Raw genomic sequence first — 27,257 nt, forward strand, 5'->3', positions numbered from 1 at the left:
TAGAGAGTAGTCAGCCAACCACCGTGGCACAACCGACACACCGATACGCTTTGCGGAGTCAAGGACCCGCGGACGAGTATCCTTGGGTGTTGCCACGAACCCATAGGCACGGGCAAACGGTGGAACCTCTCCGCAGAAGCGAAGGAGAAGGGGGCGCGTCAACGTCACAAATTCAGGGTCGCGAGCGCCTGCCGCCGCCTACGCCTATCGGCCTATTTACGCGATGTAAATGGTGAGCTCTCCGTAGGGAAGAGGCCACCATACCAAAAACAAAAAAAAAAAAAATGTGAAAAACAATCGCCCGGGTGAACAGAATTGTCGCGAACGAATTTACATCTGTGTAAAATACTCATTGTAGATCCTGAAAGTTCAATGACGAAACGCGTTTTTCAAATTCCAAATTGTCGGAAAACCAAGAATTGTCAAAAAAAAAAAAAAAAAATTGTCACGAACGGAACACTGATGAATTTGTCAAAGATTGAGTGGTTCATATAATCCAATTTAAAGAAAAAAAAATTTCCCCCAAAATGCATGTGCTTGATGATCACATCTGCCACAGAAAAAAATTCTGACGCACAGAAAACAACGAGGGGAGATGATGAACGATAATAGGAGGAAAACCGAAATTGTCGTCATTGCTTCATAGTTATCTACAAAAGCTCCTTTAGACAGAAACAACGAAAAATACAATTGTCTCTGACGGTGATTTGGAATTGTGATGTTCTGCATCGAAAAAAAGTCGATGACAGGACAATGTCGCCGAAATCAGAAGACGGACAAAAAAAAAAGGGAGCTAGAGACGTAGCTGCAGAGAGATGTTTGTGACTTCCGAACATGGTTTGCAAGTACGCCGGTACGAAAGCATACCGGAAGCACAGGTAACAGCTTTTGCGCTCAGCTTCTTGTTGTGACAGATGAGACAAATCATCTATTGAATCACTGTTCGTGGTCCTAAACGGCAGAATTGGACAGGAACACGAATGCAGTCGGAATTTGCCTCTTTTTGGCTTTTTAGGAGATTTAGAATCGGATTTTAAGATTTATATAAATCGCTCAATCTACAGAGAAAAACAGAAATGTTTAAAAACAATTAAAAAAAAAATCGGGAGTTCCGGTTAGAAAAAAAAATGCTGTTTCAATAGGAAACCGAACTTTTATTCAATGTTACGCGACACCTCCTACAACTCGATAGACACGCGAGAGCTTCCAGTTCCGTGTCGATCGACTACTGGGGCATTTCAACGGGAACCCGTTCGCGAAGCCAATTGTTAAAATGCCGCATTCGGTGGCGACATTTTAAACGAAAGGGGGGTGCCCTGTGAGGACCCGAACGGGGTTCGACTAAAAAGGGGACGAAATTGGAGCTTTCCATTGTTTAATGGAAGTTTTTTCTGTTTATTTAAAACAAAGGAAAAGAACGAATTCGAGAAACACGCGACGAGAGAGGAATCAAGTTCTGTCGCGACGATGACCTCTCCCGCGCCCTCCATCGGGTTTCGAATTGGCACCAGGTGACAATGAGAGACCAATGAAGAGGCGATTTGGGGGAGAAAGATTATAAAATCGTCGTTTCAAGGACATTCGGAGTTCTTGGTCTTTGGTGCAGGTTGCTCCGCTACTGGGTTCCGGATAAAGTTTAACAACGAAATCTGGATCGTCGCTTCGACCTGGTCTCCGACCTCCGCTCCCGACGAGAGGCGCCCAAGTACATCGCCGCCGCCGAAAGCGTCACCTCAAGTCGTGCAGAGTGCCCCGGGGCCGACACCACCCTCCTCACCTTCATCGGAAGTTTGAAAGATCGACGGGACTATTGAACTGTTACACGGACTGATCCGCCCGTTGGATTGGTGTTACGCCGAACAAAAAGCATTTTTGTAAGCTCCTTTTTTATGTTTATTAAACGGTTTTTGATGGTAACCTGTCTCAGTGATGTCAGTCCATTCCCACAAGACAGTCTGACCGCTCGACCGCCGTTACTTTCTTTCTCTCCCGTCGGCTAACTTTACACTGAGTAAATATCTTGATAATCCTGGGATTGTTGGCAAAGTCCGAAGAACGTGAGTTCGTTAGGATATGAGTCAAATTGACTAAAGTTCAAATCGAAGGATTCGGATGGATGGGATGGACGGCTTCAACGGCGGGAGACGATAATCCACGGCACACACACACTCACTTGACAGTTGTCGAAAGTTTTCTCGCTGTTACGTCATCGTTCGTTTTCCTTTTATTTCGGGTTCTCGGTTTCGAGATTTCACGATGTACGTCAGGGGTGGAAGTCCCTTTTGACCAATGATGAATAAAATGACATATTCCCTTTTCAACAGTTAACTCATCTTCTACAAGGGAGTATTGTCGTGGGAACGAAAGTTTATGATTAATTTTTATGAGAAAATTTGTCGGGTGTTTTTCCGTTTTTTGTTTCTGTGTTTGATTTAACCCTAACTTTCTAAAATCGGTTGGCAAATAAAATAAAAAATTTAAATCGAATCTCGTTATTCTTATATTCGAGTCTTCACAATAGCGAAGTTGAGGCCAAAGTTTTAAACGCGAAAACGTGTACGTCGGACGTTCAGCGCCGCTTTCCTGTAAGCCTAGAAGTTTGACAATGGCGTTTGGAATGTCGTGTTATAATTTGATTTATACTAAAATTACATCACTAAACTCATAACAATCAAAACACCAAAGAAAAAAAAATCATTCAAAAATCTTAAATGCTTGATATAATTTAAAAAGTTTACCATCGATAGAAGCAGACCCACTAGCACTTTGTCCAGAGACAGGAAAACTTGATGGTTGAACATCTGAAAAACTTGTTGAAGTTCTAACTGTAACATTCATTTCTTCTTTTACTTCCATAGGTTCTTCATCAATATTTGTTGATTCATTGCTATAGATAAGAGTAAATAAATAATACTGTTAATATGTTAGAACCCCAACAACTGAAACTATGAGCTATGCTTTAATGAAGTACATAAAGAACTTCACCCTACAGAATGATAAAGAGAAGACACCTTTGGATATGAACAGTCTACGGAATTCCAATACACAATAGAACAGACTGCAACCCTACTGAAAAGGCTCTAATTTATCAACTTTATTTTCTGATAAAATGTTCAATTTGTAAAATTCTACCAGTTTAACAGTTAAATTTTAGTCCAAATGCAAAAACTGAATGTACTAATAATTGTTTCATTGCCAACTTACTGATGGCAACTAAACCTTTAGTGCTCAATGACAAATTAAATTTTCCTTTTTTCTATTTCAAAAAGCAGAAGTTTCGTTGCATGAAAAATAGGGCATATTGTAAATTTTCAGTTGTAGTTATTTAAAAAATGGCCAGTACAAGCACTCTCATTCAAATAGAATGTTCCATTTGTCAACTAAAATGTCACTTGACTGAAATCACTACTGTAGTCTAGGAATTGTGGATTAAGACAAATTGTCAAACAGTCCAGCATATTCTATGATATGATTTTTAATTTATTACTTTAAAGTTCTTTAAATAAGATAAACTGTACAAGTGGTTTCAGTTATTTAAAAACATCTTAATATATAAAAATGGGACGGCCGGATGGCCGAGCGGTCAAAGTGGCAGCCTACCCCTCTGAGAGACCCGGGATCGAATCCGAACGGGTCGAATAATCCCCAGGAATTTTTCGGGGGGTGGTCCGTTCGGATATGTCGGGCCCTGTCCCTCACCACCCGGTCGCCCCATTGTGGGCCTGGCCGAACCCATAATGGGCCTACTAAAAGAGGCCCTCTTAGTGCCCACAGGGCGGAAAGAGTTAAAACAAAAAAAAAAAAAAAGAACTTTGAAAGAATTCTATTGCATTCTATTTCGAAACCGTCGAATAAAACCTGACGAAGATCGCGGAGGCGATCGAAAACGTTAGTTAATTGGTCGTTAATGTTAGTATTTAGTACCGGAAATTTAAAAAAGGCTTAAGAAGGTATAATGGGTTGTCAATTAAAATCTATTTTTTCATCTAAATCTAGATTGTTTTATCTCGAATCTATTTTACAAATTTTGTTTATTATAAAGGAAAAATCAAAGTTTAAACCGTTATATGAAGTAATTAACCCTCAATATACTATTATTTGTATAATCTAAGCACGAGCCAGGTTTACAAGGTCAATTGTCGCCTTAACTCTCAAGCGTATGATTGTGTATTTATACTGTACTCGGGTCAATCTGATCCGTACCATTCTCACTACGTTGATAATATTTTTCGGACACTGTTTTTTTCTTTACAGAATATAAATAGCGTTTTTATTATAATTATAGTTTGTGAAAATTTTCCAAAATTGCAAGATACTGTCCCGAGACTAGCGACGTCAAAAGCATCCTTTTCTATAGTTTGTATCCATCCGGCAAATCAGACTGGTGGCTTCGGGAATTCGAGTTTCTTCTGGTAATTTTGTCTGGATTGAAAGCGTTAGCAGAAATTCGATAATGTACAACACCTGTACTAATATATTATTTTATAAAAATCTTTCTTTCGGATATATAGATCTAATCTAATTATTATTATTACAGTACTGTTTCGGTAGTCCGATAGTCCATTGTTGACGATACGACTAAACACAAGTTGTACTATCGATGCCGGGACGTTTTATATCGAGTCTATATAATGCAATCGTATACTTTTAGAGGGTCAATAAGGCTGACATCAAAATCACGTGATAGCTTCAGCCATTTACCGTGATGATTCATTTCTACTTCTAAGAGCACGTCATCCGAGGACCACCTCACTTATTTGAAAGACAATATCATTACGGTCAGAATTTATTGCAGGGCCGAAAAAGAAAATAAAATCTGCATTCGAGTGTAATCCCAAAATATTTTGGGCACGCTGTAAAAGAGATAGCGTCACTTTTTGCTGTGTCGAAAGCATAAAAAGACACGAAAAATTGAAAATTTGTCACTTTCTTTTTGAAAGGACGGAGAGCTATCACGAGATCGACTCGGCCACCCCATTGTGGGGCCAGTCGATCTCGTCACAGGTACGGAGAAAGGCCCTCGTGATGCCTGTAAAACAGAAAAAGTAGCGATCATTTCGTACTCGAGAGATAAAAGTAAAAAGAAATAAAAAAGCAATACAATTTTATTCACTGTACAATTTTTTGACAAAAATATTTTTATACAATTCGTTCAATTATTGCAGTAAAGTAGCGGACACGATCTTAATGATATTAATAATTTTCCTCAATGATTTACTACTTGGATGATGATGACGATGATGAACTATTTTCGAATCATTACAAAGTATAAAAAAGGAGTAAATCTATAATTTCGTTTCACAATAATACATTTTCGTCGGTTTCCGTAAAAAACCTGAAGATTTTTCGAGATAATTCGGGACCGATGTTTCTAGAAGTGGCCAGGGGACCGAATCCTCTACGAACCTACATGAAAAAAATACAAAAATTACATAGGATTCTTTAAAATTTAAGTTATTAAAAAGTTTTCTTTTAATGACTTAAGTTTTTCCCAAATTTATTAACACAATTTATATTTTATTTAATGAAATTCAAAAATAATCATCATTACATTTATTTAAAGTCAAGAAACTCAAATAAGACAAGTCCCAAAATATGTTGAAAAACATATATATATATATATATTAAAATCTTTGATAGAGCAACTCTTTCTTTCGGGCTAAAACAAAAAATTTGTTAAGATAACTTTTGTTAAAATGAAAAGTGGATTTGAAAGACCAATTATATCACAATTATCAGATAAAAATACTGCAGTATGTGGGATGATCAGCTGTAGTAACACAGTTGAAGAGAGCAACTGTGTTACTTTTGTTTCCGTCTCCGGTGACGTACAAGTAAGAAATTAATTATAAGCTTTGTAAGCCAGTTGTTGGTGTTCCCATCTGTGTTTTAAAACCCTCGATAAAAATGCAAACCAAAGAGGGGTTATAATTAAAAAACACAAAATGCATTTTAGCAAAGAAAAAAATCTTTTAGTTGTATATTAATTTTATTATAGATAATATAAAAAATAACAAGTTGTAAAATTGCATAAATGTGGTTACAAACTGGTATGATAAAGCCTTAATAAAAATACTAATTTATATTTTATTACATACGTACATACTAGGGTTTGGGAAGTCTCGACATTCTCAAAGTCCCGGGACGTCCCGGGACTTGGCGACTTCTCGAGTTCATTTTTGGCAAGATATATCAATAAAAAAGCAATTTCAGTAAAAATCAACATTTATTGAACATAAAATCAAATCCTAACATTTATAACGTTAATCAAAGTCTAAACAATTCGTATGTTTAATTCTTATAATCATGGATTCATTTTTTGACAGTAAAATCTTATAATTATAAAACCAACTTAGTGATCATACTAATCATTAATAATCATCACCTAGTCTCTATTCATTAGTCATATAAATAATATAATAAACTAGTAACTAGACTTCTTTTCTGATTTAATAAAATGGGCATTAAAAAAAATCAGAGCATTTACAGCTTTGTCCGACAATCTGTTTCTGATTTTTGCAATAATGCCTCCCCGGACAAAGAGAACACTCGCTCGTTTTCAACGGATGTCGGTTTTATTGTGTTTAAAGCTTTATAAAGTACGGTAGTTCCAAACTTTCGGTACGTTTTCCGGTTGCTTCAAATAACTGGAACTCCTTTTTTTAATGTTGCTCTTGATCTTTTTGCAAGAATTTCGGGTACATTTTCTTCGAATTTTTTGATTGCCTGTTCCATTTGACTTTGAAACGACACGTCGGGTTCGTTGTGTACCGTAGAGCTACTGGTTCTGGGTTCGGCGTCCATTATTTCCGAATCTGGCGTTTGGATACGAGGGATATTTTCAAAAAGTCTGCAATACAGATTTTCCGCAAAAGCAATAAGTGCAGTTTTATTCAAATTCGAAGTAAAAAAGTAAAATTCCGTCTTTTGCGACTGTGAGCTGTGGTGGCCAGTGTGCAAATATTTTAACAAACAAATAACCCGTTGTGATCTTCTTTCTTCTAGACTGGCTTTCGATGTTTCAAAGAACCGTACCGCCAGATTATCATTTGTCGTTGTCGATTGAATTTTTTTCAGTAAAACGTCAATTATTGCTTCGGCTGTGAGTAACGAAGAGTTTTGTCTGCTTAAGGCTTCTACAGCTATCTTGACTGGCTGCAATAAAGTAACGATTGACTGCAAAAGAAGAAGATTGTCTTCCTTCCATTTTCTAACATGTTTAAATAAATCAACGCTTTCTTTACGCAATTTTTGAGCTTCAAAAACCTTTCTGCCATTACAATTATAGAAGTCCACCTCGTTTTGACATCCAGTAATAAACTGAGTTCTTTTCCAAATTCTGATTTAACATATTTCTGTAATTGGCTGTTTTTCGGTGGACTCTTTCTAAACAATTTCACTAGGAATCGAGTTTCATCGAACACTATTTTAATTTCATTAATTGGTTGTAATGGGCAGTTTGTTTCGTAGCTGGCATTGCAATCCTCTTCTTCGTCAGAAGAGTTCTTGTACTCCACGATTTCATCATCACTATCATCAGTATCTTCGGAGGTAGAAGCTGCGGATGTGGCAGTAGCCTGATTTTTTTATAAAATGTGTCTACGACTCCTAGATGTATTGCGTGGTTCGAGCATAGGATCATCTCACTGGGACACACCTCGTAAAGTGTAATTGACGACCGACTGACTGAGCTGACATTGCTGACACAGACAGTCATAAATATCACGATCTCATAAACAAACGTCACAAAATAACAATATGGCGGCGAACGTATTTATTGTGTACTCACTTAGTAAGTTACGTAGGAGTATCAAGTAATTACTCCTTAAGCTAACGGATGGCGCTCTCAATGACGGAGCGGGAAGCTAATAAAGTTTATTATGACCTTTCGAAAATAAAATTATTACGATAGAATTTCGACAAGCGTGTCTCGGGTCTTGACCCGAAAGTCCCGGGACCCGAGACAATTAAATTGAGAAAAAGTTCCGGGACTTCGAGACACGAGACGTCCCGGGACCCAAACCCTAGTACTGTACATACATATCCTCCTACGCATAATCCAAAAACGGGTGAGCAGCAGTCAAAAGTATACCACAATCTTCCAATCTATTCGGCAATTTTCTCTACATTTTCCTGTCCGGATACATCTCGTTTGCTTCGGACATACTCGTGCCTCTTCTAACACACTTACTTGCATTCTCTTTCTAACTCAATACACATTCTTTTGGATACTTATCCATTTATTCTAACCGAGACTTTCTTGGCCCTTCTCCTACTGTGCTTTCCGTCCACCTTTCCCACGTATACTCTCTTTCAGTAATCCAACACGAATGGGACCAGAACAGTGTCAGATTGTGATTATAAAAGTGACTTGCTTTGCTGTTTTCAAACATTGCTCTCACAGCTCTACGTGGTTTACCTCTCACTGTATAATCACATAATACTTGCCACAGTTTCTCTCAATTCACTCTATCGTGTGCTTTCTCTAAATCAACAAATATTGTAAACACTTTTTACCCACATTCAAACATTCTCCACAATCATTCTCAATGTGAAGATCTGTCCACACACTCCTTCCCTTTTGTAAATCCACAATGCACTTTCCATATTTGCTTTGCAGTCAGCTTCTCAATTTTGTCAATCAACATTCATTCAAACACTTTTTCAGGTATGCTCAGCAAGCTTATGCCAAGGAAAGAAAGGCAGAGTCTGGGAATGGTGGGGATCCCGACCTCAAGAGTTGTTTCCCATAAACTGGGAAGCAACAGAACATTATATTTTATTAATTTACCAAATTACAATAAAAGGGATAAAAACCTTCAAAATTAAACAATTCGTAATTAAACTCCTAAAAGAATCCCCAAAGGACTGAAGTTTCAATTATTATGCCTTTGTGTCCTTTATTATGGCTTAAATTTATCTTTGTATACTAAGTACATTTTTCAATTAACAGGACTTTATTATACTGGAAAATTATGTATGCAGATAACTAGTCTTACTGATCAGAAACAATATTTTTTTTTGTAAGTAGTCAATGTAAAAGTTATTAGATGAAATTTTAAATCATGATTAATTTATAAGGTATAAAAAAATAGGTATCCGTATCGAATTATTTGGTTAATATGGTTTACAAGTATATTTGAATATTTAAAGAAGTTCGGAAATACAGAAAATAAAGTGCTATTGGAATGCCTGCTGAGGAGGGACAAACAAGTCCGAAACACAAGCTTAAAGTGTATGTGTAAAATAAAAAATATTGTTTCTGATCAGTAAGACTAGTTATCTGCATACATAATTTTCCAGTATAATAAAGTCCTGTTAATTGATAAATGTACTTAGTATACAAAGATAAATTTAAGACTGAAGTTTCGTTTCAGATAACAATGTGTACGAGGCTGCCGAGGATAAATTAAACTCACAATTGTTCTTGTATGCAGACAATATCTATGATAAATATCTAAATGGTAAAAGCAAATATTTTTGTAACTACTATTCTTATTCTCCTTTCATTGTTAAGTAAAATCTAATAAACAAACAATAAAGTATAACGTCAAAGTTTCATTTGAACAATCCGTATGGAGTGATCCCTCCGTCTATGAAAGTCGAGGAAGTGAAGATAATTCCCTACGCTTATTCTTTCTTATATTTAAAGTTTTATAATTTGTTGTTTGGAGAGAGTTAAATGATATCAATTTAACTTATTAATTTTGTGTGTCTAAACCAGAAACTTTTTACAGTTACATTAGAAATATATACTTTCATTTTATTAGTTAAGCAGCAACTAATAGCTGTAAATTTTGAATAGTCTTAAAACTTTTTTTACTATTAATGTTATTAATAAAAGGATATTTTTACAATACCCAACTCGTACCACCTTATATAAGCAGCCTTGTTTAAAAGAATCTAACTAACGTTTTCGATCGTGTTTAACAACCTTCTTCAGGTTAGAACATCGAAAAAATCGAACATAAGAACGTATTTTTTCTTACTTTTAAATAAACTCTCTATTACCTTTTTATGGAGTTATTTTTAACAATATATACATATGTACAATATATGTACAGTACATTATAACTTACTGAAACACTTTTAATACATTACTTAACTGATAAAAATATTTTAGTGGGTCTCGGAACTATTAAAGAACAATTCTGAATGCTGATAACTAACCTGAATGTTCTTCAAAAGATTTTCTGCTTCTTTTCTTGTACTGCATTCTTTATATGCCTTAAACAATAATACTAGTTATTTAAATGATGATGATATCATATACATTGTAATAAACTTTACTAAGATATCTTTTAATAACTAAAATTCATTTATTACGCTACTTCAAACTAAAATTATTTGTCTAAAAATTGCAATACCTTAAGGGTGATCACAACTATTTAATATTCAACAATAAAATGTATTTTTATGTGAAATTCTATAGTTTTTAAAACATCTTATATTTTTGTCTAAAATCCAGAATAAATATTTAATATAATATTTTTTACATTTTATAGATTTTGAATAACAGAAATAATCCAAAATATTATGAAAATCATATATTTAACATGCTCAGTTAGTGAATAGCAACAGTCTGAAGAAATGAAAAAAATGTTATTTTATATAAAATTTTTTCAAAATAAGTAGAAAGAAAAACTATCAATAATAGTTGCTATATTCATTGAAATATAAATATTTAACATACTAAAATATTTTTGATGAATTAAGTTAATATAACCTTTTAAAATTAACAGATTTTGAACACAAGTTTGCATTTCTGATATATTTTCTATCACTAAAAAAGTAGTTACTTGAATTTAATAGAAATTTATCAATGTGATATATTCATTTATTTAACATTGTTTTTTAGAACAGTTTTTAAAAGTTCAGATATAACAAAAAAGCTTATTACATCATTAGCAATTTTGTTAAGAGATTAATTTTCAAACAAGTAAAACAGCAAAGCCATTCCTGGGACGAGACTATGTCTCGGAGAGTGCGAGTAACGCCTGTTTGTACAAACAGTCTCAGCATTTCATATTTTATTTTGAACCGGTTCTCGGTCCCCTAACTACCTACAAGTCTGGTTTATTTTATGTGCACCTGATTTGGGCACCAAATACTCTGTGCCAAATTGCAACTCCTGACATGTACTCCTTCATACCTCTAAGATGTGCAGCTGTCGACAGCAGTGCAATTTTAGAGACATATTCTAATCAATAAGGCAAAATTTACAAGCACTTTTAACAAATGAAAATCTCAGAGAATTAAAAAAATCTTGAAAATTATTTATTCCTTCTAATGACCATGCTTACATAAAACACAATAGATATATTCCTCTTGGAAATGAGAAATGAAATTATCATTGTTTAAATTTTCAATGTTATATTAATAATTAAAACAGAGTTATTCAAATAAACCAAATCTCATCTTTCTGGCTTTGTTAGTTAATGTTAAAAGGTTTGTAAAGCACTATATTGTATTCAATCAATGTGGCTACTGTAAGCAATTAATTGAAATTTCTTTAACTGAACTTTTGATTTTTTCCTTGTTTTTTTAGATAAATTTTTTAAACTACAAATTTATGTTGTTTTTAGCTTATTTAGAAAAATTACCTGTATCAGTGTTTGAGGAGTTGGATACTTAACAACAATTGCTTCTGAAACGTCTTTGCTTACTAATGCAAACTGTTCGATCTGTTGTTTCCAAAGTTTTGACAATGATGCATCATCAACTACTTTCACAGACTTGTTTGTATCACCTTCCGCATACCAAGAAAACTTATTCTGCCTTTCTCTTCTATTAAAAAATAAAGTTAACTCTTACTATATAATAAAATATTAAATATCAAGAACATTAATTTATGACCTTATATTTATTAATTTCTCTGAGATTAAAACCAAATAAATCCAAAACTGCTATTCAAAATATAATAATCAAAAAGCAGGGCTGATATCTCTGTGCATCTGGGTTGATATGTAACACCTAACAGAATTTTTTTTTAAATATATAATTTATAATAATAAGTTATTTGAATATAAAATATTTGGTCATTCAATTAGCAAAATCATTTAAAAAATCTATGACTTTAAAACTACTTGAATGATTCACTCACTCTTCTCTGCTATACTTTAAACTTCAAATAAAGAAAAAACATTACTCAAAAATACAAAAATTCCTCAGTCTATAATTGAAATTTTATACTTTAAAATTATTTTTAATCAAATAATTTTGTCCCTTTTGGGGAACACTTCACTAGAGCAGTGGAACACTGGTGCTCCGTGAACTTAGAGAAAGTGTTCTGTCAAAATTTGAAAATAAGCAAAAAATTATAATGGTTATAAAGAAAAATAATTGAGAAAAATCAGAGATTCTTAACTACATTCCAAGATGCATGAAAATTATCTTGTATGAAATAATGACAATCATACAAAAATTATCATATGAAAGATATAAAATATAGTTCTTACATGATTTGTGTAAAAATGACTAAAAGTATAATTTTTAGTCATTTTTGTGTGAAACTGTAAGGCAAGGAACACACATGCATAAAATTGTTTGGCAGAAAACTGAATCAGAAATCAGCTTTCAGTTCAGTTTCAGTTTTACGCTTATATGCCAGAACACATACGTAAAAATTCTGGCCGAATAGGAAACACCACTGCCACTAACAGTGCTAATTTTATTAATTTTTTCCTTTCATATATCTATCACTTTGTACCTTCCATTTTTTCTCTGCTTCCTCTGTTATAATATAGAAAATTTAAATTAATACACTTGTATTCCGAATTCAAATAAAGAATGTGTGATCTAAATACTAGGCCTATATATCGATTCTACTAGACCTACCTGTTGTTTGAAATTTTGCACCTATAGCCATCCATAAACATTGTTTAAATACAGTGTCTTTATACATGACACTGATGTGGTTGAACGGATTCGATAAACCCCTCTATTTCATTTATTTTTTGTTTTTTCGAGACCATCACAATTATAGGGTTGACCCTCATTGCCGCCATTGTTAGAATAAAAACCACGTGTCTACTTTGACGTCACAGAAAAGACTTCTCTCTATTGGAGGAATTTTGGCGTAAAAATTTTATGGCGTAAAAAGTAGAGACATGCTCTACTCTTTTTTCAGTTCTGTTTCAGCCAAAATTTCAGGAAAATTTTTACGCTTTCTGTTTTATGCTAGATTTTACGCCTAATTTTACGCATGTGTGTTCCTGGCCTAACTGTAACTGTGTGAAACTCATTTATATGATAAAATTAAAAAAGAACACTTCTTATATAAACACAAATTATATGATACTTAAATCACATAAATTAATTTTGTTTTTACATATAAGGAATTTAATTAATTAAAGACAGATAAATATGGTTTTTAATTATAATTTAATATACATTTCCAAAAATTTTATGACTTGAAGTTCCATGTTATTTACTAAATATTTTAAATTAAAAAAAAAATTAACTTACTTATAAGGAGTTTCTGCTATTGCTTTGCTAAAAGAAACTAAGAAGAACCCAAGCTCATTAACTGAATCAATCAAATGAAGAGTAATATTTTTCTGGATCTGCAGACATACCACAGCCTAAATCAAGTAAAAAATTAAAAATTAAATTATTTAAAATATAATAAAACTGAATTTATAACACAAGATAATAATTTAAATATCAACTCTGAAACCAAGAACCAAGACTGTAATAAAAATAAATCAAGTTCGGGGATTTTATTCTGCTATAATAACGAAGGTGTCTTCGAGACATATTTACAAATAAGTTTAACTTTAAAAAATGCATAACATGTAGTTTAAAAAACTATATATATTATGCATTTTTAAAGTTTTTTAGATATACTTTCTATATGAAAACCTGTCCATAACATAAGAATCCAAACAAAAAAAACTAATTAAAGACTTACAAAAATAAAAAAGCTCCAACATAATTTTTCCTATTCATAAATGTAATATTTAGCCCAACAATTATAACATAATTAACTTAAAGAAGATAAATGAATTAAATTAGTGGTTTCCAACTTTTTTTGGATCTACAGAACATTTTATTATTAAATATTACTGGAGCAGCCAAGAGGTTGCTAATAAAGCTCTCTTTAATACTTTTTCTATAATAGTTTACTGGTACAAACTTCTGAAATATAGTTGATAAATAATACACTGAAACACATTTTGCTATGCTTTTACAAATTCTAAAATTCGATGCTTTAATTCATCTTGCAACACAGAATTGCTTCATGACGTAACAGTGTGCTGTAGCAAACCAGTTGGGAATCACTGGATTAGATTAATTACTTTATATTCAGCTCAAAGATTTATACACAGTTTCATTATTCATATTTATTATAAAACTAAATACATTAATTTCAATTCTTCTACTAAATCATTTCAGCAAATGAATTCAAGATAAATTAAAGCAAATGTTATTATTTTAGAACATGCCTATATTAATTTAAAAATTTAATTTGTTCAATTAAGACCAGATAAACTGATAAGAAAATTGATTTAATTATAGGAATAGCTGCAAGTATTTTTATTTCAATTGTTATTGTTGCAAGAACTGCAGAATAATTTCAAATTAATGAAACATTTACATTTATTTATTTATTTTTTATATAAATAAATATAGAATTTTACATTAGTTGTATCATTGTGTCTGTGACTATAGTATTGAAAGTTATGATTAAATTAGAATATATTAGATACACTAATCTGATATTCTGAGAGAGTTGGAATGAAAATAATTAAATAATTAAAAATTATATTAATACAATGCTGAAAAGGGAGAGAAAAAAATCAACAGAGAAACCCACACACATCCTATTTCTCGAGATTTCTTAACAGATAAGACTGATTAAATATCTCTCCGATTTAAACAATTATTACTCAGGTTGTAACCTAATACCAGATCTAGTCACTACCAGCAATTAATTTAGTATGTTTGACAGTTGTTATCTCGATTAAGAAGTTAGATGAGTAACAATGCTGGATAGAAAGTGTCAATAATTCATCGAAATGTCCAAGTTCTGACAGTTCATATAAACAACACCTGGACTCAATTCGAACTTAGAATGCATTACATCAAGATTGCATCAGCCAGAAATGGGTATAAAAAAGTAGTAGTACCCAATCATCGGGGCGGACTTCCCCGGCAGACACCAACAAACATTGGAGGTTACAGAATGCCATAGACAGAGCAGACTTCACCGGCATAGAAAAACTCCTGCTGCCTGACATTGCCGAATTTGCCTCTTTCCAGATGCTTAGCCTTAGATCACTGATCATACTGCCAACGTCACATAGAAGAATCTTGGAGCTTTGAAGTTAAGTATTGTAGCTACATAGTTGTAAGCTCTCTCTCTTGGTTCATTAATTATAAGTAGTTGTAACACGTAACTGCCCTTATTAAATATGTATTTAACCTTTTATGTTTTTATTAAATCTGTTGTCGTATTTTAAACCTGTCTACCTGTCTACCTGTCTATTATTTGGAAACCAGACACTTATCGACTTGCTCATGACCTCCCCACTCCACTATTTGCCCTCCTAAAGGCCATCCATTGATGCGAAGCCAGTAAGAAGGGCCAAGCTCACAGCTCTGCCCCCTCGGTTCTCACACTAATATGAAAACTCATTATTACTGAAAACCATTATTATATAATTGAAATTTCATTAAAATTTCACTTGATTTATTTCTAACATACTTGATAATGTTTGATTAAACTGAGATGATCAAATCCAGCAAATAAATGCTGTTAAAAACTGATTATTTAATTTTTACTACAAATAGTTTCTATGAAATATATTTGAATATTTTTATGAAAAATAATGCAATAAAAGTAAATTATTAAATTTACTTTTATTGCATTATTAAAAATTTTATTTTATTGCATTATTAAAAATAATGCAATAAAAGTAAATTATTAAATTTACTTTTATTGCATTATTTTCCATAAAAATATTTCACCTGTAACTTTACTTCTGTTGAATAAAAATTAATTAAAATAAAATTAAAATATAACACTTAATAACTTACATAAAATTCTAAGCAGGAATAACTGATTTTTAATTTTGAAAACAGTTAAAAGATTACAAATTCAAGCTACTCAATATATTAAAAAGTTAATTTCTATCATTAAAATTTATTACTTTTTACACTTAAGTTTACATAATGAAAATTTATTAACCTCTCCAATATCAGAAAATGAAAGTTTTTGTGGGATAGGTTCGTATTTATCGCCTCTTACTTGAGCTCTAAAATTTCTGTTTTGTTTATTCTTCAATTCCCTAAATAAAATTTAAACAACAATTTTAATAATTAATTTTATTATATTACTTATAAAATTAAAAACTATAAAGTTTTTTTACTAAGAGAAAACTAAAAAATTTGTTTATATAATATTCAAAAGTTTGTTTAATTAAACAAACTAGATTTTTATCATTGAATACTTAAAAAGTATGGCATGATTCAACTTTCAATGAGAATACATTCCTAAAATTTTCATTTGAAAAAATTTAAATGTCCAAAAGTTAAACAATACAGTTGCATGTTATGAAAGGAGTTCCATTCCCAGAATTATAAAAAATAAACATTATAAAATCGCTTATTGCAGTAGTAAAGTTTTACTTTTTTACAATGAATATGTTGCAATGCATAAAACATTATTCAAGATGTTAAAAGCATACATTAAATAAAAGAACAGACAACAAAGATTAATTTGTGAATGATTTTGATGTTACCAGAAACCAAAATTGACTGAAAGTAACACAATATAGTAGATGAAAGCTTTCGTCTGTCAACTTAAAATGTATGAAATTGAAAAATTTGGTGTACGAAGTGATTTAACGGTATGTATTTATTATGTATCAAAGAGCAAGTTGACTGAAAATCAATTCACTCTTAATTCAATCAACTGTATTTAATCAGATATCATCATTAAGCAAATCAATTGAAACTAATTTAAATCTGTTTAATTTACAATGGTAAAAAATAAAAATATTAAAATAAATTAAGTGTATTAATAAATTGTAATCTCATAGTATACAAATGTGTACCTGGTATGTTCTAACAACATTAATAAATAATTTTTGTCATATTATTATACATTCACCAGTTCATACTCCAATTTTTTTTTTACAGAATATATTATAGAAATTTTTAATTGTGTGGCTTCTGATTGTATGCTACATGTTGAAATCATTACTATTAATATGCTGCCATATATATAACTGAAATTTGTTTTATGTATCATTTTCAATACAGATCGACATTTTCTGATAGCAAAATAAAAATTGTTAATAAAATTAAATAAAATTAACTTAATTACAAAAGAAAAGTGTGAGAATCCAGAGGCTAAATAATTTTAATATTCTTAAGAATTTATTAAAATATTAAATTGATGTCAAATTTAACACATTTCTGTCAAAACCCGTGGGAAGGGAAGTAAAACTTCCTTTGGGAGAGATGTTATCATACATCTCCGACGAACATCTGTCCATTTGCGTCAGAATGAATATCCCATCAGATGTTACAAATCCTAAAACTTGGTTGGAGAGGGAATTTAGAATAAAATGGAGAGAAATTGTAATTTTGAGGCAGACAGCCATAGAAGGAACTGCCTTATAGAAGTATGGAAACCATAGGAAGAGCATAGTCCTGCTCCGGCTCCTGATCATCAGTCTCAAAAACCCCCTAGTGGTCTCCATTTTATTAGGAATTAGAATCGAATCTCCATCTGCCGAGAATCACCAATTAACCTGTTGCACAATCAGTATATACTCCTAGTGAAGATCCTTACATAATCCATTACGATCTTTACGATGATCCGTCTCGAGTTGGTTCTTACGACTCGAGAATATCCGTACGATGGTTCGAGGAAAGCTACACCTCCACACTCAGTCCAGTGAATATTTACAGTTTATTTACAAAACAAATATTTACAGGATGTACAAGTTCGACAACATTACATACACTATGCAACAAAGGTGTGGTGTCTCACGTCGGCTTGTCTGTTGGGGACTATTAGACTCTGGGGAAACTCTGGTCGGTTTGCGGAGTTGGCTCAACCGTGTGGCCGTCCAGTCTCTACACTAACCCTTCTCAGAGGAATTCCTAAGAGGAGAACACTCTCTCTACACCTCACGGGCTTCTTAAGTGTCAGAGACTACCACGTATCCGGTCTCTCGCCCTTCTCCCCATTCCTCTCGCCACCCTTACAATTTAAGGAGTTCCACGGCGACAACTTGCAACCAATCGGGTCCTTCTTTTTCCCTGGGAGCTTTCAAAGACGTCCGCCCTCCTCCCGACGACGTAGCTTACAGTTGCGTCCGTCCCTTGTTTACATTTTTTTCCAAGCTGACCGACACGTGGCAAACACATTGACGTGTACCCCTAAACGAAGACGCTACTCCTTTGTTCTTCCCGGCCGTTTATAGCCCCAACGCCAGGTGGGACCAATTATCTTGATCGCGTGGCTTTTCGACATGCTACGCTAAAAGCGGGCCTTTACACTCCTTATGGAGATAAGAAGTATATACTGATCGTGCAACAGTCCAATGAAAGGATCAACATTTGTCAACAGAGGTAGTATGTTTTTATTGATGTAAACTCTCTCTCTTGCACTTAGATAGGGACTCTAGAAACTGTCCGCATTTAGTCATGTATTTGTATTTTTGTTCCTATTATTCTCATTAAATCTTGTTTTGAATTTGTCAATGAGACCAGTTTAACAAATCCCAAATATATGCCGAAGTCTTATCGGGAATCCACAATCCCCCTTAGACAAAAGTATAAAAATATTATATCATGTGCCTAACGCGCTAATTAGGCTGGTGTCAGAAAGAATCTAAAGGAAGATTGTAAGAACTTGCTGTTGACAAGAAAATACTATCATCATCCCAGTGACAGTGCGGGCGGATCTTGCGATCTGAAGCCGAAACAGGTGAGAGACAACATTCTCTTAACCCCAATCACAAGACAGTTTTGATTATTCAGTTTTTTAAAAAATTTCAGCCTAAATAGTGAAACTACATATAAAAATAATAATTTTTCTGTATAACAATCAAAATCTAGCACAAAAATTTGCAAGGTACAGTCATTATAAGTAACTGCAAAAGTGATGTAATTTGTGAATGAAATCAGCTGAGTTCATAAAATTCCCAATGACAAAAAGCAATGCTATCTAATATCTGCAAAACTTAGTATGATGTTTCCAAATGACATAGCTGTTCACTAGTAAGCATCCAAAATAGTTGCCTCATTTGAGTGTTGCATAAAGGTTGAATTGCATGTTGTAATGAGATTTTTGTATGCATAAGGCTTGAAACCTATTGTGACAATGCATAAAGCACTCCCTAAGCTTCCTCACCACTTGATCAAAGGGTCGACATCGCTGCGGCAATGACTTCATCAGGATAGAAGACACCACATGGCAACTAGGGTCATTTTTGGTTTTCATCCATATTATTGTTGCTAGATCATGCGAGCAGCCATGTGCACAGGTAATTGGATTTGAGATGGAGAAGGTCTTTGAGATGGTGAGTCCAAAGTGAATTGCTCAGATGCCAGTTTAACGACTAATAACTGTTTACAGTAGAGAGTCGTTAATCCGAATCAATTGGAGACTGAGGTTGTTCGGATTAGTGATTTGTTCGGATAACTGATTATGTATGAAAAAATATATTAACCTGTCCGATGTTCAAATTTTTCTCCGTTGCGTGTCGCTTTGTGTTGAATTTTCGTTGATTTTAAGCCTAACGAAAATTTTTATAATAATAATCGAGGCTATTATATAGTTAAAAATTATTTCTTTATTTTGTTTGTACAAAATAAATATATTGAAGAATATAAAAACATGAAAATTATACTTTAGAAGTAAATCTAGTATCAAAAACGACACAGTCCGACTGAAAATCGTTTGGATAACTGGCGATTTAGATTACCGGGGTTCGGATTAACGACTCTCTACTGTATTTAAAAAGAAACAGAATTACATGATATATACATCGTACTATGTTAAAACAACTGACCTACATGCCATAGGTGATCGTGAGAAAGAGAGTTTACAGGATATTGCGCATAGATGTAAATACCTGAAGTTTGGTTGATTTGCTAATAGACGTGGTAGCCTCCCTGTCCTGGGAATAGAGGTAAAATCTAGAATTGTCCCAAGTTTTGGTGACAAAGTTAGTCCTATTAGGACGCAATTAAGTATTCTGTTTCAGCAATGATGTTAATCCAAATAAGAGGCACTTAATAAGTCCATTTGGCAATGAAGTTAATCCAAGTAAGAGGTAAGTGCAAATGTGATGGGTTAAGGAGCTGGTGACAACTTCCATTATAGGACTGGATGACGACTGTAACCATCAGAGGAATGGGCAGCGACTGCCTCGACAGGCCGTTAATTGTTATATTAAAGTTGGTAGCATATGGCTGGAAGACCAAAAGGTTGTAGGGAAAGCATCGCTTTCGGCGTCAAGAACTTGTAAAATGAGATGTTTTCGAGTAATAGTCAACAATTATCAATATATGACAAAACTGTATTATTTTCGGTTGACGCCCAGGTTACCACACTATTTACATTCATCATCAAATGTTGTACTGGCTAAATCACTTAAAGCTGAATGGAATGGCATCATCTAGGTTCCGCAAGACTGCAATAAGTCTGTAAACCATCTTCTAAAGGAAAAATTATGTTGATAGTGTTTTGAGACAGTAAAGGTGTAATTCTAGAACATTACTTGCCCAAGGTAAAACAATGAACAACAGTAACTACTATGAACATCTCTAAAACCAACTAAGGTCAACTATCTACATGAAACATCAAGGTATTCTTTCCAAAAGCATGTACTTCCTGCAAGACACTTTCCAGGCCTCACATAGTAAATGAAACCAGCTTCAAGATATGTAATTTGAGGGCTTTCCACACCCTCCATACTCCTGACTTGTCACAATATGTCTTCCATCTCTTTGGAGCACTGAAAAACTCTACAAGGTCAACATTCCACTTTGACAAGGAAGTTCAGTCTGTGATGCATGAGTAGCTCAGCAGCCAGCCAAAAGAACTTTTTACTCCTGGCATTCATGCATTTGTATCCCCTACTGGCATAAGTGCACTCATGCCAAGGGGGTATTAGAGACTTAGACAAGTAGGCTACACCTTTTTCTTCAAAAATAGGCGTTTCACATTTTTGCAGTTACTTAATGACTGACCTTTGAATTTAAAAACATATACACTTCAAAAACAATTTGGGGTCTGTACTGAAAATGCATTAAAAAGACTCTAAATAATTAGAAAAGCCTTACTGTCCTTACAATTTATTATCATTTAAAGTCGTCTACGTGGACGTTATATTATTAAAAATTTTTAACAGAAAATAACTTAGAATTACTACAAAGTGATAAAACGAAACAAACGATAATCATAGAATCCGAAAAGAAGAATAACATTATAACAGAATTAATACAAGGTGGTGAATATAAATTATTAAAATAGGACCCAAGAAAAAATATACAAAACGAATTAAATAAAGAATTAGAAGATTTAAAAAAACGAAATATGATAACTGATGAAGACCTTAAAAAAATAAAAAGTGAAAACAACCGCATACCTAAATTTAATATTAGAATCAAAACGCATAAAAATCCAGTTAAGTACAGACCCTTAATTGATGTTAGAAATTATGTATATTACAATTTAGAAAAATTTTTAAAAATTAAGCTTAATATGCTAGAAATTTCAGACTATAGTTTAAAAAATGTAGACTTAATATTAAATAGATTAAAAAATAATAATGTTATAATTAATAAATATACAAAAATGTTATCTTTAGATATTAAAAATATGTACCCGAGTATAACCAAAAATAACATTGAAAATTCCTTACAGAAAATCTCAGCACCCAACTGGATTATTAAATTATGTTTGGTAGTAATAGAAAACAATTTCTTCAAATATGGTGATAACTTTTATAGTCAAACTGAAGGGATACCAATGGGAACATGCATAGGTCCAAGACTTGCTGAAATTGTTATGATAGACATTGATAGAAAAATTAAAGATATAACAGGAATAACATTCTATAATAGGTATGTGGATGATTGCATTATTTTATTTGATAGCCAAAAAACTAACAAAAATGAAATTTTAAAGCAAGCTAATTCAATAGAAACAAATATCCAATTTGAAGCAGAAACAGTTTAAATTATTTAGATATAACCATTAATAGAACTGATAATAAATTAGAATTCAAAAAATTTATAAAGCCGATGCAAATACCAAAAGTATTAAATTACAAATCTAATGTCCCTCAGAATATGAAATTTAATATATTTAAAATGTATATAGATAAAATTAAAAACAGAACAAGTAAATTAGAAAATCAGGAAACAGAAATAAAACAAGTATTAAAAATGTTCCTACTAAATAGCTACCCCCAAAAAATCTTAGAAAAATGGTTAAATTGGATTAATAGTAATAATAACAAAAATAGAAATTTTGATAAAGATAAAAAATGCGTCAAGATGACATATGTACCTAAATTATTTGAAAGAGTAAAAAATATACTTAAAGGAAAAGTGAATTTGATACCGGAAAAAAACGATTTATTTAAAAAACATCTATATCATAGGTCTGACAAAAAATTAGATATAATGGATGAAAAAGAAATTGTTTATTCATTTAATTGCAGTTGTGATCCGGTTAAAACATATATAGGTGAAACTAAAAGAAAATTAAATACAAGAATAAAAGAACATATAAGAGCAATAAGGGGCAATTATGCAAATTCTGCAGTCGCAGAACACTGTAATAATTATGGATGCCAAATTGACAAAAATAGTATAAAAATAAAGAGAAAAGAATCAAACAATTACAAAAGGCAATTATATGAACATTTATATATAATAAAAGAAAGGAATAGAATTAATAATAATTTGGGTAGAATAATCCACCAATCATGGAACACTATACTAGGTGACGTTATAAATAAGCATGATTAAGCAACTCTGTTATTACACTGTGGAATGGCGAAACGTAAAACCTTAATGTAAGTTTCTTTCTTACAAGTTGTGTTGTATTATTTTATCAGTTTATCTTTGGTTGTTTATTATGTTTTACCTTTAATTATACAGCAAATTGTTCAATAGTGAAAAGGAAATTGTCAATTTAAGTCGAAATACGTATTTACACAATCTCTGTAATTGTAAAACGAAAAACATCTATTCATACTCGGAATTGAGATATGTATTCACAGTAGGTTTTAAATTGTATTTTATTATTTTTTTGGAATATTTTAGATTTTATTGTAACTTATATGTTTTATTGTTATTTATAGTACATAGTGGTAATACTGCTGATGAGGGGCATGCTAGCCCGAAACACGTGTAAAATGTGTACGGATATTGCTACTACAGGTGATAAAATAAAGAAATTTTACTGAATTAACTCTCATTACTGTGCCAATACACCAGTACAAGGTCCTATTAATAAATAACGTCCACGTAGACGACTTTAAATGATAAGACTCTAAATAACTTTTGCATTTGTCTTCAAATTATGTATTGTTTTCGGTAAATTTTCATCCTCAATTTCTATTGTTATAAATTTTAGATAAGAAAAGCATACAAATGTCAATGTCATTTGTGTTTAATTGTGTTCCTGTAGCACAAGAAGGATGTTTCTATTGAAATTATGCAGTAGAAGTCCATACTTGCAAATTTATTATTTGCACACTTTGCCTATTTACAATTCAGTACTTTTGCAACCATTTTTTATCATCATGAAACTCAAATTTATTTGTGGAGGAATTAACAAAAATAACAGGCTATAACATCAGATAAGAAGAAACAATTTTTTATGTTTTTATCTTAAACATGTTCTATTGCAATTCATGTCCATGATAGTGAGTACTGTCTATTTGCAGTTTGTCTCTATCCATCTCTTTGTTTAAATCAATAGATCAGACTTTACTATGTTAGATAATTCTTTAATCTTACTTTAAATATAATGCAGTTGAATGTGCCGAAAATTGTAAAATTTGCAACACATTTAAATCTGAATCAATCCTTTATATTTAAAGCAATATTAAAGAATTATACTGCAAATAGAGAGTATTCACTATCATAGACATGAATTGCAATAGAACATGTTTTAAGATAAAAACATAAATGGGAGAAAAACAAAGCAATCTGTGATTAGTTGAATTGGATCCAGATGCAGTCCAGTCGTAAAACCATTTGCCATGCTATGTGAACAACAGAAACTAAACAAGTAAACAAAGGAGAGAATGACCACCCACATTTGGATCAATGCAGACATAATGGAAAGCTTTGCAAGCAACCATCTTTCTGATTGCTGAGGATAGGGAGAGAAGCTACACTCCAGAAGAGATGCTCAGGGACAGGTGAGGTCTGAGATCAAACAAAAGTGCTGATAGAGATTCTTCACAGTACAGAAATTATCAAATGGACATCCCTGATTATTCTAACTTGCTCTCGGTTGTTATTTTGACAATCGGTATGGTGTGATACTGTAATAAACTATTCTTCCAATTTAAATAAATTCAGCTAAACTATAATCAAAAAATAAAGTTAAATGATTAATTGCAAATGTACTTTAGACCACAAATTAATCATTTATTTTAAAATTACTTAATTTATTTCAATTTTTTTCAATTGAAACAGTTGAAAAAATATAACATTTAGGATTACTCAAGAGGATGAACAACATTTCTAAAGCTCATGCTATGTAAAAAAAACCAGTATTTTATTTAATGTTATTATATAGTTGACCAGATTTAATTGATAATGAATCTAATACCTGAGTAAATTCAATAATCATTGTGTGATAATAATTAATTAGACAATGATTAATTTAATTCATAGTTATTACTTTTTTTATCATTAAAATTATCAATGCCGATACCATCATCAGGGGGATAAATTCTAAATGGTTGACTGTAGATAAATTTTAAACTACTACTTTATTCCAAATGTTTTCACACTTCTTTCAATTAAAAAACAAGAAAATAAAATGTTAACTCAAATTCACAAGTAATTAATATCTAAGCAGTTAAAAAAATTATTAAGTAAAAAATCCACAATTTTAATATGGAATTATCCACTAATAAGTAAACATTGTTTTATATTTTGTGACAACATTTAAAACAAATAAAGTTCCATCAAATGATAATTGATTAGATATTTGTTATCTCCATCCTTGTAAATTATGTTCCAAATTAAAGAGAAATGGTTATAAATTTTTTTAGTATGTTCAGAATATAAATTATCATCATAAACTACAACAATTTTCAAAATGGATATCGGAATTAATAACAAACTAAAACAGAAATGTTTTCTTCAATGAAAAATAAACCTTTCATTTATAATATCTTTTGTATACTTATTAGTTATCTTCAAGCAGAAAATAAGGAATTTGAATGACTTTTAATGTAATATATTGTGAATATTTTACAATTTTATTAGTAGTATTGTAGTAAATGTTTCAAAAATAATATTTTGTCTATCAAGCTAAAGAACAAAGTAATTACATTAATATACAAAAATTTTAAAATGAATCAGAAAAAACTGAATTGCTCAAACTATTACCTGAAATATTTTTCTATTCCAATAGCAACATAAGTTATTTTCTTCTCAGGATATATAGTTTCATAATAACTTGTTAATGAAATTAAACTATTCATATTAACATTTGATGGCTGAAACATATTACATATTTATTATATAAGACATTAAATAATAAAATTTTATTGAATAAAAACAATAAAACTGTTAATGTTAACTTATTAATGATAAAAAAGTTTTTCTTTTAACGTTAATAATGGTTTACTAAGAATGAAAATTAAAAAAACTTCTCTAAAACAAATCAACTTAAATAAAATAAACCAGTAATCAAAATATTAAACTTAGAAACATTCATCTTACAGCACAAAATCATTCAGATTTTGTTGTGTGCAAAAGAAAATTACCATTTAATTTATTAGACAAACAAAATTAGCAACATATAACAGTTCTCAATATCTTACTGAAATATTTGCTAAGTATCATAATAACAATATAACATTACAAAAGTTTCAAATCATTAATACAGGTTGAACCTCCTTAATCTGTCAGCCTGAACTGGCCATTGTTGGACTACAGAAGATGCCAGATTACAGAAATTGACTTCTAAGACCTCCGTAGAAACACCTACCATAACAAAATGCTCATTTCATACATAATGCAGAAATATCAAAGGCAGAACCATGCTTCAGGAAAATTATACAACCATTAATGTTTTTATTGATTTGTGTAATATAAAGCCTAAAACAAAAAATACTTATAGTTCCTGTAGCTAGGATTTCAATTGAAGTCAATAGGGTCGTCATGATCAGCAATGTCTTCAAAGATGTTATTTGGGTCTCTATGTTCATCATGTATGTGAACATAAGAAACAGAGAAGGTGCAGCAAAGTGGATTTTCTATGTTGTTATGAGTCCTTGAATCTGTTATTAATAATTTTCTTTCAACCACTGTTTCAATGTTGCTTGCTTCTGGTACTTTGGCTTTCCATTAATTAATTTTCCTTGAATCAGATAAGTAGACATGACAGATCTACAAACTAATGGTAGCAAGTCCAAACCATGCTGGACCATAAACGTTGTCAGACCACAGAATGCCAGATTAAAGAGGTTCAATCTGTAGGTGCTATCAATTTGAAACAAAATTACTTATAGTTTCGGTGACGTTTAAAATGTACAATAAACGCTCAATTGGCAACCGACTTGGTACGACAATAACATTAGATAGAGTTCAGAAAGTTCAACAGTTCTTGTGTGTTGATCTGGTTTGTTGGAAAGACACCTTGCAACGACTTGGATGGTTTGATGGCTAGTAGCTATCTTCTGATGTCTAGTTGCTGCTGCTAACAAACTGTATGGATATTGTAAAGTCCCTGGGCGAACTCTCCTTGACCCCAAAGTCTAAGGGTTACTTGATGTCCCGAGAACAAACTCGCTGGAGTAAATACTGAAGTGAAACTCGACAAAACTCTAGAGTCAAACGCCGATGAACTTTGGAGTAAACTCGGATTTCCCACCTCGACATTAGTCTTTTATATCCGTCGATGGCAGGCTGTCGGCCAATCAGCAATCATTGTTGGACGAAGCTTTCTCGGAGGTCTGGCGGTGGTGTGACGCTGTTGACCAATCAATGCCTACAAATTCAAACCCAACAGTCGTGCCTTTCAGCGCTGT

General features: G+C 32.1%; 1 protein-coding gene and 1 long non-coding RNA gene across 2 annotated transcripts in view; one reads left to right on the forward strand and one right to left on the reverse strand.

Annotated features, from left to right (window-relative positions):
- Window positions 1-5,089: 5,089 nt before the first annotated feature.
- The window catches only part of mms4 (Methyl methanesulfonate sensitivity 4), a 39,258-nt gene continuing 17,090 nt past the window's right edge, over window positions 5,090-27,257 (reverse strand). Inside the window, exons 7-12 of the mRNA XM_067273458.1 lie at window positions 25,612-25,721; window positions 16,193-16,292; window positions 13,468-13,583; window positions 11,604-11,787; window positions 10,171-10,227; window positions 5,090-5,406 (exon numbers count right to left, since the gene is read on the reverse strand). Coding sequence (XP_067129559.1) covers window positions 5,299-5,406; window positions 10,171-10,227; window positions 11,604-11,787; window positions 13,468-13,583; window positions 16,193-16,292; window positions 25,612-25,721 — 675 coding nt within the window. The 3' untranslated portion in view covers window positions 5,090-5,298. The remainder of the gene's footprint in view (window positions 5,407-10,170; window positions 10,228-11,603; window positions 11,788-13,467; window positions 13,584-16,192; window positions 16,293-25,611; window positions 25,722-27,257) is intronic.
- On the forward strand, window positions 23,032-23,445 carry LOC136977869 (uncharacterized). Its single transcript, XR_010881139.1, has 3 exons — window positions 23,032-23,051; window positions 23,137-23,257; window positions 23,340-23,445. It is a non-coding gene; the product is annotated as an uncharacterized lncRNA (long non-coding RNA).

This window comes from Centruroides vittatus, unplaced genomic scaffold, assembly GCF_030686945.1.
Source record: "Centruroides vittatus isolate TY-2023 unplaced genomic scaffold, ASM3068694v2 contig_481, whole genome shotgun sequence".
Taxonomy (NCBI): domain Eukaryota; kingdom Metazoa; phylum Arthropoda; class Arachnida; order Scorpiones; family Buthidae; genus Centruroides; species Centruroides vittatus.